A 12720-nucleotide genomic window follows, 5' to 3' on the forward strand; every position below is an offset into this window, starting at 1 on the left:
TTTCCATAGACTGGAAGGAAAATGTTAATAAAGGAATACAGTATACTTTAGATCTGACATAGTGACATAGATTAACTTGAAGACGATCTGCATTTTGTGTATAGATATTGGCAGCATCTATTTAATAACAAAAAGTTAAAAGGAAACATGTTGGGCATTTTTGTTGAAATTTTGATGATATTATCATAAATTAATTCAATTCAAGAGAATTTCCCTATGGAATTATTTGTAACTTCATAAAATACGGACAGCAGTTGTGCTTTTTTTTTTAGATTTTAATATCACATCATCATTTTCAAGGTCATGTGGCAACTTACCAGCCAATTTATACATTATATCAGGCATAAACAGGTACCCAAATAGAGCCATCCACCTTCTGTGAGCCAGCTGAATAGCCTGCTAACATGAATGACTCCAAAGTCTCTGACAGGACACTATCAGCAGAGCTCAAAATTGACAACAAACAAATACTGGTACTATGATTTCTTGTTCCACATGAAGAATACTCTGTCTACAGATTGGTTAAATAGGGACAGCAGAGTTATTCATCTTTAAAAAGCCATATTTGCTTAAATTGAAACTACAAGACAATGTTAATCACGATCTGTGAAAGTAAATAATCCTAAATTTTGAATATCATTTCTAATTTAAGTAACTATGCATCTAATTTTATATAACATCTAGATAATTAAATTTTTAAGGAAACAAACCTCACATAATATAATATCACATCCCACTAAGGGGGATAGAATGGAATGTCAAAGGTGAACACCTCAGTTGGATGCGAAATTCATATCATTACACAGACCAAACATTTTTTAACATTGTTTTTAATCAAAGCAAGGGAGGTAATAGATGCGGACCAGAATAATTTAAACCAAGCATATGGTATGCCCATGTGGGCCGTTTGATAAAGTCTGTTGGCTAAAACCTAATGTTACCATGTGCTAGTATGGACAATGATACCTTCTGACCTCACATAAGTCTATAAAATAAATAAATCACTTGAGGTACTACAATAAAAGCATTTCTGTTCCATTTCACAAGCACTTACTTGTCTTCTCCAAGAACAACACCAAAAGCAACATGCTCTACTCGAGTCTGTTTAGGATTATAGAATCCAGCCTTCTGGGCAGCAGCATATATCAGATCAAAATGAGGTCCCTGTAGAACAACATATTTCTATAAGTAACATGATTAATAAATGAGAAATATCTCTTAAGAAAAATTCAAGTAAATAGTCACATAAAATTTCTTAAAAAATTGTGTCTTCAGTCAGGACATCTCCGAAGAATTTTTTAATCAAGAGAAGACCAACTTATTACCCAAGTAAAGAGTTTTCACCCTGTAGAAATTATGTGTTGCATCTCTTTCAATACTGACTGTCCATGTATTTAAATATCAAATTAAAATTGTGAAGCAATAAAAGTCTGGTGTGATATACAGACTGGTGTTGCTGCAAATTCATAGCACTAACAGGTAATATCTGTACTAGCACCCTAATGGTTAGCATTGTTTCAATTTGATCTGACCTTCATTACTTGTTTTAGACCCTGATCATCCATGGTTAAATATGCCCAGGATGCCTGAGGAGTCATAAAACAAACATCATGATAAAACTTTACTCAGGCCAAATTTGTGTACTCTAAAACACAGTGCATAACGCATAAAACTTGTTCCTTCTACAGGTAATTGTGCTCTGGTGAGCAGGGTTCGAAAATACCACTCCTCCGCTTGTATTTATGAGTAGCCTTCAATGCAGGACGAGTATAAAATCATTGTATGTTTGTCTGGCAGGAGGAGTATAAATTGCCAATGTAATAGAAAGCTAGAATTCTCAAAATCAGTTTGTTTACATTTAACGATGGAAAACCGGAAACAAAGCTTGTGTTTTAGGTTATGTATAATTTGCGCACTTTATAAAGCTCTGAGCACATTGTTAACTAGTCTGGAGTTCTTTCCCCTTATACTACGTTATACTTTCAGTAGTAAATGTAGGTAGGGAACCAAATGTAGGTAGGGAACCAGACTAATTGTGAATTGGATACAGGTGTGACTTGAATGTGTCTGACAAGGCCTATAAAGTGTGCTATTTATTCATAACCTAAAACACAAGCTTTGTTTCCGGTTTTTGTTTGTTAAATTTATGTAAAGAGGTACTATTGCATCGATGAAGTTTATCTTGAAAATCGAGGCAGAAATGCAGAACGAATAGCAAAGCATGCAGGACAAGTAGAAATTTGAAGCCACTCATCCTCGACAATGGCTCTGAAAAGAATTTTTGATCACTGAAAGAGCTAAAAGGAAATGAATATACTAACCTGTCCAGCATCTACAACATAAATAAGCCAGTTGCCTTTCTCAACCTGTAGTCTTTGTTTAATTGCTGCCATATCAGATGTGTCATATGTATACCCACCATCAGACTTTACTAAAGTGAGTGGAACTTTCTGACCCTCAATAAACATTAATTTCCTTCCATCCTCAACCGTTGTAAAACCTGAGAATGAAGATAAACAGAACTGTTACCCTGCTTAAATTGTGTCATGCTATGAATTTTGGACAGTTCATTTGCAGTACAAGAGATTCTAATACCAAAATACTAAACCAGATAAATTTATAGTTTGACAGACTGCACTTTTTGCATCCTGAAAAGACCCCCAGATTCGAGCTAATTTTAAGATTTGCGACTTGCACAAATTTTGCAGAAATCTACTACTTGAGATAATGGTAGTGTTTCAAAACTGAATAAATGGACCTAGCTTGGGGCTATGTTCATAGGGGCAGGTAGGTACCTTTCTCTATGATAGTATAGAAAAGACATAGCTGTTGAGAAAAATTTAAGATAAGAAAACTTTCAGCAGACATCTTTGATAAACAATCCACTTCTGTCCTCAAACTTGGAAGGAATAATCCCCATCTTATTATCTGGGCAATAAGGTAGGTTGAGTTTATAAAACAAATATCTACCAGAATATCATTAATTTTTTACAGTAAATCATTAATTGTTTACTGTTTTTTTAAACCAATGAACAATTTTCTATGTTTAGTGACAAGGCTACCTATCATTGGTGCATGTGCATTTGGGAAAGGGAGATTGGAAATTTAAAGTGAACTATCATGATCACTTGACAGCAATCCAAAATAAATGGTGAAGGAAGAGCCTATAAAGAAATTGGTATATAAGTTTGGCCATGAGTCAGCTCCATAAAGACCTTTTATTATGAAATGACTTAAAAGAAGTGATAAAAATGCCAGAACATGCACATTTGAAGAACATCTGGCAATAAGTTTTTAAAAAAATATCAAAACTGACTCAAGGCTCCAAATTACAGGTAAGACCATCCTTCTCATCCTCAAAGCTTCATCTAATTCTTTGGTGTCAGTAAGCAAACAAATTAAAACTTTGGAATGTCATTTCTCATGCAAGTTTTTACATGCTATCAAACATAGCAGCATTATATAAGCAGTTGGCTGACACTACAAGAAAATAACAATCATTTTCATAAAACAGCATGACCTACCTTTGTCATCAAGCTCACGTACAACATCTTTCATCAACTCCTGGTAAAACGACTCCCCTCGTTCTATAATTTTAACTCCTAGTCTTTCATAAACCTTCTGGAATTCTGAAATTGGAAACAAGACAAATTTCAATATAAGACCCAAAAAGCATCCTCCTCCAGATTAATTTTTGTTACATTTAGCTATAAAGTAACAAATATTGCAGACTCTTAAATACTTCAAACAAAGACAAAAAAGTTAAGTATATCTTAGAAAACACATTCCACTTTTCTAAGTTAATTAATACCTTCAATAGTTCTGTAGACATATAATTCTTAACTAACACCAAAGATATAAAATAAACTGAAGATATAACAAAACTTTTCAAACAGAGGTAAATTCTGTATTTCTGTTGAAAAAAAGAGCGATATAGTTTTCAAGATTATGGCCTGTTTGATTAATGTTTCTGATGTTCAGGCAAGCATTCCAACTATGAAGTATTCCATCTTTGGCAATTTCTGAGAAACAAAAGAAACAACTATTAGGTTTACAAACCAAGAAGATAATGGGATAATGACTAAAGCTCAACTTTGCTGTATGAAATGTGGAGCAAAAAATAAAATAAATGAGAAAGAATTTAATCATGACAACCTTTCCTCGACACATCACATATAAGATTCCAAGCCTTCATGTGGTTTGCTTCGTATTTTTGTAACTGGACAACTGCAGCATATGCCCTCTTTTTAAAAGCCTCATCTTCATCAAATCGCAATTTTGACTCCTGAAACAGCAATTAAATAATGGAACTTCTATCAATGATATTTTTTACATTTAATTATCATCACCTATACCGGTATTACACACTAATTATTGATTAACCAAAACTTCTATCTATTTACTTAAGTTCGCTTGAACTTGTCTCTAATCTAGCATCATGTAGAATACATTTGCTGCATTTAATGTTTTCAAAACTATTCTTTAATACCAATTTGAAAATGTATGAAACATTTTTAAAGCGACATTTTCATTGTGTAAGAGGTATAAGAACAACATTAAAGTCACTTTGCCCATCAGTTTCAGATGTATATCAAAGTTGACTCTAAATGACAGACTGCATACCTAACCTAGATTGCCCTTTATCTTTGAAAATTGTCTTACCCCTTGTAAAAATTTACCAGAAATCAAGATTCTGAGGATAAAACACAAAAATCAACCCCCGAGTAAGGACAAATACTACAACATGTTGTCTTGCATACCTTATAAAAAGCCTGTAGATCTTCAATTGGTGGAGACTGTTTGATGTAATCAGGAAACTTGTCCTGCAAGTGAGCAATCAACATACCAAACTGGGTACCCCAATCACCAAGATGATTTAAACGTAAAACATCATGCCCCACCCACTCTAGCAAACGGCTTACACTTTCCCCTATTATTGTTGACCTATAAGATAAAGTAAGCAAGTAATCAATAAAAATTTCACAATATCAAAGTGATAGTTTACTACAGAAATTATTTTTACAGTTTATAAGGCAAAAATCTAAACTCCATATTTTTTTTTATTACATACTGATATCCAGGCCAACAACTTCAGGCATATTTTTCTTGACAACTTGTGCTTTTATGAGTAAATTTCTGGACTTATTCGTAAACTAATCACTTGCATGTACAGCAACCTGATTGTTGACATACATACTTAAACATAATGATAATAATGATGTTGATTTTTGAGACAATTCATAAAAGTTTCAGACCATTTCTTGACTCTGAATTGGTGCTTCATTTAAAGGTTGAGCAATACCTGTAAGATGCATTTTCTTTATATATTTCGCATTACTTCAAATATGGTACAAAAATTACATAAATAATGCCAGTGTTGCATCTAGGCAGGGTTCCCTCTGGGTCAAAATAAGTTTGCGCCATCAAATTCGCCAATCAGAAAAAGTTGGAGCCAATGGCTCTTAAGTTGGAGCCAGTAATTATGAGGAGGAGACATACTTTTTTTGTTAAGATATTATAGTAGTAATACCATATTGATAACAACACATGCATATATATTAACTATTTATTAACAAGACAGCACATAACTTATAAAGTACATTAAAATTGTTTTCATTTTTATTAACTGTTTATTAACAAGAAAGCAAATAACCTATTAAGCACATTAACATTGCCTCCATTTCAATAGATAACATAAAAATATCAACAATATGAACATAGAAAACACATGTTTAATTATGTTGAATATACCCATTGCTTTCTTACTGCAAACCCCTAGCCTATACTTTTACAGCCTACTGTACTACATACTAACCTATCCTTCATAACTACTGTTCTACTGCAAAATTCTCCTATCCTTAACAGCTGCCCATTTCTTAAATGCCTTATCAAAAGGAAACTGCCCTATCTCTGGCCCTTCTACTGTAATTCTCATAAGCCTATCTAAAGACTTTACAGACAGTCTACTACGCAAACAGGTCTTAATGAGATTCTGCTTGCTAAAACCCCTTTCACAATCAACTGTAGAAACAGGAGCAAGCAGCAATCTCTCTGCAGCCTCACTTGCTACAGGGTACACATCCTTCTTACGTAAAGCCAGGTTCGCCACATCATTGGGTGCCTTCACAGACTTGTTTCCCTCACTAATAAGGGCATGTGCATACCCTAAAAACATATCCAAATCATCTACATTACACTCTACACCTACATTACCAAGGTACTCTACTATCACATCTACATCATCAACTTTGCTATCCTTATCTACTACAGGATTGAAATAATTACACAAAGCTGTCAGAACAACACTATCATCATTATCTGAAAATCTATCATTCATAGACCTTACCATACCTTTCACAAACTTATCACAAATACTATTTGCCTCCTGACGCTGCTTCTCACCATCCCTAATAGTATGGCCCTGATACTGAAAAGTCATGAGACCATCATCACCTACCTGTGGCTCATGTGGAACCTGAGACAAGAACTTACTTAGACATGTACCATCCTTCTTTGAGCCCAGACTCTCTACCTTAGCAACAGTGGAACGAAGCAGTGGTGTTACCTCAGAGAAATCTAAGTCAGATTTCTGGTAGGACTTTGACAAGGCAGCAAGTGGTTTGAGTATGTCACACAGGAAATTGACTACATACAAGAACTTGAAACTAGTAATGGGTTTGTAGAGACTAAGGGCCTTACCACTGCTTTCCTCTAAGAAAACTGACACTAAATCACTATAATTCCTAACCAAAGCTTCTACTGAACCCTCAAAACTAAGCCACCGTGTATGAAACACTTCCTTGAACTTCAGACTGTTACCTTTAGTGTGCTGTTGTATGGATTCTAGCATGGCCATGTGCTTTGGTGAGAAGTGAAAATACTTATAAACACTATTCAGTATTTCCTGTACCTTAACTAAGTATGGGATGCTATCTGCCCCACTACAGCAGCTAAGTGCTAACCTATGCCCTATGCAGTGAGTGGCTAAGATACCTGGGACTGCTTGTTTAAGTCTAGTTACAACACCTGACTTATTGCCTACCATTACAGATGCCCCATCAGTACTTACACCACAAAGACCAGACAATTTTATTCCCTTCTCATTTAATGTACATATTACTTTAGCATATATGGACTCAGCATTTGCACGCTCAAGACTGTCAATACAGAAGAAATGAGTTTTTGGGTTCACAACACCAAGATGGTCAGTTTCTAGAATACGAATATACATTATAAGATTCTGATGAACAGAAATGTCAGTACTTTCATCAAACATTAAACTGTACTTCTCACTTGACTTCACCCTCTCTAAAATATTTTCCTCTATTACAGCTGAAATGCTTTCTTGAAATTCTCTGGTTGAGTCAGAGTGTTCATAGGAGGTGTGCTTGTTAACCTTAAGATCTGCCAATTGGGATACACCCTAAAATTGTATACGAAAAGAATAATTGAAAAACCTACTTCTTTGAAATTCAACATTTAATTAAAATTATATTTAAAATGTAAATATGGTTCATTACATAAATCCTTTCTTTTGCTCAATCAATTATATGAATTAATCTGTTATAAAATATATATCACTTTTTGCAAGTTTTCACAAAGTAAAACAAAAGTAATTAAAGAAAAAGTCTAAACTTAGTAAATTTATACTAAGTATAAAAAAAATCTAATTATCTTTAATACCTGTAGTAACATGTGACTGTTCACAGAGGCTAACAGTGAGCTAGGAAGGTCTTGTTTTGCCAGAAAGTAAACATTAGCCATGGCGGTTCTTACTGCTGTTTCACTTTTACTGACTGATGCCACTCGGGCAGTTTCCATGTGACCACGGAGCTTTTCAGCATCTACTGCATTCTGATGATCTACAAATATACATAAAAAACATTACCTTATTGTCTTCATCTTAACATCCACATTATTCACATTTCATAATCCATAAATATGCACATTCACAACACTGTTTTTAATAATAAAAATAATCAAACTTAAGCCATGAATACCTTTTGTTTTCATATGTTTTGTGATGGACTCTTTCTTTAATACATTACATCCAGAAGTGAAAGTATTGACATACTGACATTTAACACAAAGTTTACATATCATTTCTTTTTTGTTTGCATTATAACTCAAAAATGGAAATGTTGTCAGCCAAGAATCTTGAAAGTGCCTTATAACTGGCGAATTTGATGTTTTAGCAATTTTGGAAGGTGTTCCAATGGAACCCTCAAATTTACGTTTCATACTAGGTTTACTAGGTGTCGTCATGATTGCGACTGATAGTTGAAGTTAATTTTAATTTTTCTTATATAAGTCACTTTCTTTAATTAAATAATGATTTAAATTAATCGCCTATTAAATAATTCAAACTGTAAATCAATTAACCACTTACCTTCCTTTACTTTGCCGAACATGAAAAACAACACCGGCAACATCAACGATGTTTATTCTTTCCATTACTGTAACTTGCTACAAACACGTAATGGCCAACGTGTGTAATTAACTTGTTAGTCGGGAGATTAAAGACGACAAGTTAATCCAATTAAAGAGTGACACTTGCATCTCATCACTTTCTCAAAGTGTCATAAAGTTTGATAAACAAACTAATCACGCATGACCAACCATGACCTTGTATTACGCATCCGGGCCGCTTATGTATTTTTTTCTTGGCCGCTTATCGATTTTTAACGGTAATAGTTGTCGGATAGTTATTTTTACGTTTGCGCCAGTAAAATTCGCCAAATGAAGATTTTATTTGCCAGAATTAAAATATTGTTGCATTTGGCGCCATTGGCGAGCGACAGCGGGAACCTTGCTAGGCCGCGGGATTGTGCATTTGTTATGCAGATCGTGCATTTTCATGAAGTCAACACTCGCCAAGTCGCGCATCTGACAATCTTTTCAACTTAATTCACTTTATCTTCATCATATCTTGAACGCTTCAGCCATGTTTGTTTTCACACGTGGTTATTACTAAAATACATACTAAATCGCGTGTAGCAGCCGAATGGGTCATCTCGCGCGTGTTTTGTAGTATTCGTAAATATTTTATTTTTTCTAAATCCGTTTTTGAGTGGACGATAGCTGTCAAAAATGCCTGAACGTAAAATAAATGAATTCTTTTCAATAAGTCATATTGTAAGGTATGTCCCCCCCATTTTTTTCAAATCCCCCACATTTTTCAGTTGAGTGGGGGACAATCCCTCATAATTTTGAAATTCTAGATGCAACACTGAATGCATGAAAATTTACAAATCTAGCATTCAGACTATTACTTAGTTACTCAGAAAATTTCGAAATTAAATCAATTAAGCCACTGAAATTCAGCAAATCAAATCATTAATTGAGGAATTTCCAAACTTATCTTTATCACGACCTTATAAATTTCAATTTCACAATACCTAAGATGTCCAACATGCATCTGCTTTGCAATGTTTGGTGAAGAAAAGTCAATGACAACCCTTTTCTTGGCCAGGATTCTAGGTGGTTTCACTCCGTTCTTCAGTACGCTGTTGACCTGTTCTGCTACATAGTCTTTCCGTAAGAAAACATTGATAAACCCAGGCCCAGCAACTTCAAGCTAATATAGTTAAATAAATATGACAAGTGATATATAATTAATAACATGTATGTGTTGTCTCTATATCATGATATGTCTACTTTTTATTCCCTACCATAAATATTATCAGAAATAAAAGTTAAAATTTCAACATTGAAGAACAACATTGTCATACTCTAAAGTAATTTCTTACAATAGTCAGATTACAACTAGAAAGCTAAAGTTGATAATTACTTGCTTACTAATTTTGAATGCATAACTACCTTTTCAAAAAATGCAACTTCTGGAATCTGATTCGTAATTTTACGTGCAACTTCTTGTGGCGAACTTTTAACACCAAGCGACTTTAGTTTCTGAAAACAAAAAGCACAAGAAATTTCACCTGAAAGTGTCACATGCTGTGAAAATAAATACAAATGTAAATGTTTCAGGGTTGGGATTTTTTTTTTCTTCAAAGAGTTTAAAATGACAATTCTTTACTTAAGAGCATTATGATAAAAAAAATATAGATAAGATTATCATTTTACCTGACAGATGTTCATAGCACTATTGCATTGATAATCAGCAAATTTCCCTTTCTGTATCAGAATGGCAGCATCCTCAATATCAGGGAAAGCTTGACGAATGGCAAGGGTGAAGACATCTGTCACAATCTGACTAATGCTCACCATGTTGTCTGAACTGCGACGTTTTTCATTTTGAACATTCTATATAGAAAAATATTATTATTATTAAATTAAGAAGATGTCTCAAGAAATCTATCAATACACTCAAACATGTCAATTAGATCAATTAAACACATAAAACTATTATTTTCTAAGAAAGAAAAGCACTCAACACATAGAACAGTTATTTTGGATGACAAATAACAAACATTAAGTACAATTCTTAGAATGTTATATGGCAACTAAGTAATAGAATATCGATATTGTCACCCAAAGCCATTTATTAATGATATATACTTGAAATTATTTAACAATCTGACACCAGGTCATATGTTATACTCAAAAGAAATATTTTTGTTAAGAAATACTGCAAAAAATAAGGTCCTTGAGAAAATAAAACATTGTATGTAAAAATGTAGTTTTGTTACCCTCTCCAAATGAGAAACTTGATACTTGAGTTTGGCATTCTCAGCACGCAATGTAGCTAGTTGTGGTGAAATAATGCCATTTGCCAGTAGTCTCTGAGGGTCTTGTAACTGTGACAGCTCTGCCTCTAAAGCTTCTATCTCGGCCTCCTGTTTTATAAACAATAAAGTATGTCAAGAGAAAAATGTGTATGTTTAAATTTTCAAATTTTTATAAGTATTAAATATAAACCCACTTAAGATTTTTTCTCTTCATTTGATCAACAAATTAAGGGATGTTTGTAAATACAAACGTATTCATGTTTTTCCTTTGGTACCAAAGAGGCTTCAATATGATCCTAAAAGTTTGAGTATGGCCTACCAAGCTGTCCCGGTCAGGCTGCACATTTTTCTCACCCTGTGACATTTGGCGCCCACCGTGGACCGTGGCTGATAAAGCTCAGAGTTTAATTTACATTGCTCTGTAACTCTGTGAAATTCGAGGACGAATTTCAATATAGCAGGGGAGTATGTCATGGTTCAGAACTGTTCACTATTTAGGGGAGAAGATGTGTAAGCGGCCTGATAGCTCAGTCGGTAGAGCCGCGGAACGGTATTCCGAGGGTCACGGGTTCAAGTCCCGTCAGGCTGCACATTTTCTCACTCTGTGACATATAGACTGAAGTGTACAAAATATATCTAACTACCTATATTAAAATAGCTTTTGTCAAGGCCCCAGGGTATCATGCCATGATTGCCTTAAAGTTAAAGTTGAGATTAAAATACTGCTGCAAGCGATCTTAACAAACATAATATGATATTGACATATTCAGTAACAATATTGGAATATAAGATTTCATGGGCATATTTTCAAAAAGTGAAACGAACAGACTATTTGTAGGAATACTCAATAAAATTTTACTCACATGTCCAATCGGATCTTACCCCACCCACAAAAATGCATTTCAAGAAATTTCATCATCATATTTAATGCAGATATATTTTTACAGAAACATGGAAAATTAACAAAAACTTACAAAAACATTCTTGGATATATTATCGACTATTTCTGTTATAAATTATTGGAAACTAGGATCATACTTACAGCCTGAATAGCCCTAGCTGTCAATGTAGCAACTTCGTCTGCCATGTTTCAATTTAAAGGTTGAATGCCACTAATTTTCTTTCCAGTTTTTTTTGGGGGAAACAATAAAACAATGTTATAGCTTTTATAAAATTTTTAAATTATAAAAATTTTTTTTAAAATAATAGTTAAATTAAGAGGGTTTTTACGTAACTATTAAACCCCTTAATTAATAGTTAGTTATATACAGTAGGCAGAAATATGCCACCATATTAAAGACGTCCAATGTTAGATACTAGCTAGGATTGTAAACTGTTACCTGGTGGAGAAAGAAATGTTGATGTGAAAAAGATTTTTAGGGTTTTGCTTTTCTTTCAGTGGAATTAATTCATTCAGCGGATGTACCTTTTGATTTTAGCAGTTAAATTGTATATATGAAAATAAATTCATTTAATCAGGTACGTATGTTAAATATATACCTGATTTATTTAATTAATTAATTAATTAATTAATTAATTAATTAATTAATTAATTATTATTATTATTATTATTTTGCTACTGGGAATGTTCGTTTACCCTGTCCCATATGTAAAAAAAAACTACACTGATATATACAAGGTGCAAAAAAAAACTCAACTGTTTTATATTAGAACTGCACTGTTATATATCAATACAGTTTTCAAATTCTCATTGAAAGTGTACTGAGTATAATGGATTTGTAAGAACAAAGAAAAAGTTCCAAACCATGCGATGAAACACAGATATATTGTCAACCAAATCAAATCTGCTATAGCTTTATGGTGTAGGAACTTTAATCATGGCGACCTTTAAAGTTTTCGATATTATTGGCGGCGCCGGTGGAGTGGGGCGTCGTCTAATTATGGAACCTTTTTATTTTTGCTACTGGAAGGAGCTGTTATTATTAGCAGTTAATTTCATGTTGTGTTAATTAGTTTATATTTGATTCGGTAAAAAAATCAAGTAAACAAATGTGTTGTTTATATTTGTATT

The 12720-nt window shown here is 33.5% G+C and overlaps 2 protein-coding genes across 3 annotated transcripts; both read right to left on the bottom strand.

The window, feature by feature from the left end:
- Positions 1-1010: 1010 nt before the first annotated feature.
- Positions 1011-11831, bottom strand: LOC132729953 (arginine--tRNA ligase, cytoplasmic-like). The gene is made up of 10 exons (XM_060715793.1): positions 11731-11831; positions 10650-10796; positions 10084-10263; positions 9820-9909; positions 9399-9577; positions 4761-4944; positions 4156-4285; positions 3525-3629; positions 2322-2500; positions 1011-1164 (listed from the first exon to the last, which is right to left on the bottom strand). Exons 1-10 carry the CDS (start codon positions 11773-11775, stop codon positions 1051-1053), a joined length of 1353 nt encoding a protein of 450 aa, XP_060571776.1. The 5' UTR covers positions 11776-11831; the 3' UTR covers positions 1011-1050.
- On the bottom strand, positions 5395-8833 carry LOC132729954 (E3 SUMO-protein ligase KIAA1586-like). 2 transcript variants are annotated; one of them, XM_060715795.1, is made up of 3 exons: positions 8390-8833; positions 7777-7862; positions 5395-7423 (listed from the first exon to the last, which is right to left on the bottom strand). In XM_060715795.1, the coding sequence occupies exons 1-3, from the start codon at positions 8430-8432 to the stop codon at positions 5837-5839; spliced, it is 1716 nt and encodes a 571-aa protein (XP_060571778.1). In that variant the 5' UTR covers positions 8433-8833; the 3' UTR covers positions 5395-5836. The 2 variants fall into 2 exon arrangements, with proteins under 2 accessions (XP_060571778.1, XP_060571777.1); XM_060715794.1 differs by having other exon boundaries at positions 7684-7862; positions 8390-8831.
- Positions 11832-12720: the final 889 nt, after the last annotated feature.

Source organism: Ruditapes philippinarum, unplaced genomic scaffold (assembly GCF_026571515.1).
Source record: "Ruditapes philippinarum isolate M1 unplaced genomic scaffold, ASM2657151v2 ctg19172_1_1_1_1, whole genome shotgun sequence".
Taxonomy (NCBI): domain Eukaryota; kingdom Metazoa; phylum Mollusca; class Bivalvia; order Venerida; family Veneridae; genus Ruditapes; species Ruditapes philippinarum.

Excerpts from the sequence above, each read along its gene's own strand:
- LOC132729953 (XM_060715793.1), bottom strand. The coding sequence starts at position 11,775 with ATGGCAGACGAAGTTGCTACATTGACAGCTAGGGCTATTCAGGCT. Across the intron at positions 10,797-11,730 it reads CAGCTAGGGCTATTCAGGCT|GAGGCCGAGATAGAAGCTTT; the intron begins GTAAGTATGATC and ends TTTATAAAACAG. Across the intron at positions 4,286-4,760 it reads ATCTACAGGCTTTTTATAAG|GAGTCAAAATTGCGATTTGA; the intron begins GTATGCAAGACA and ends TTGCTGTTTCAG.
- LOC132729954 (XM_060715794.1), bottom strand. The coding sequence starts at position 8,432 with ATGTTGCCGGTGTTGTTTTTCATGTTCGGCAAAGTAAAGGAAG. Across the intron at positions 7,863-8,389 it reads GTTCGGCAAAGTAAAGGAAG|ATCATCAGAATGCAGTAGAT; the intron begins GTAAGTGGTTAA and ends GTATATTTGTAG. Across the intron at positions 7,424-7,683 it reads ACAGTCACATGTTACTACAG|GGTGTATCCCAATTGGCAGA; the intron begins GTATTAAAGATA and ends ATACAATTTTAG.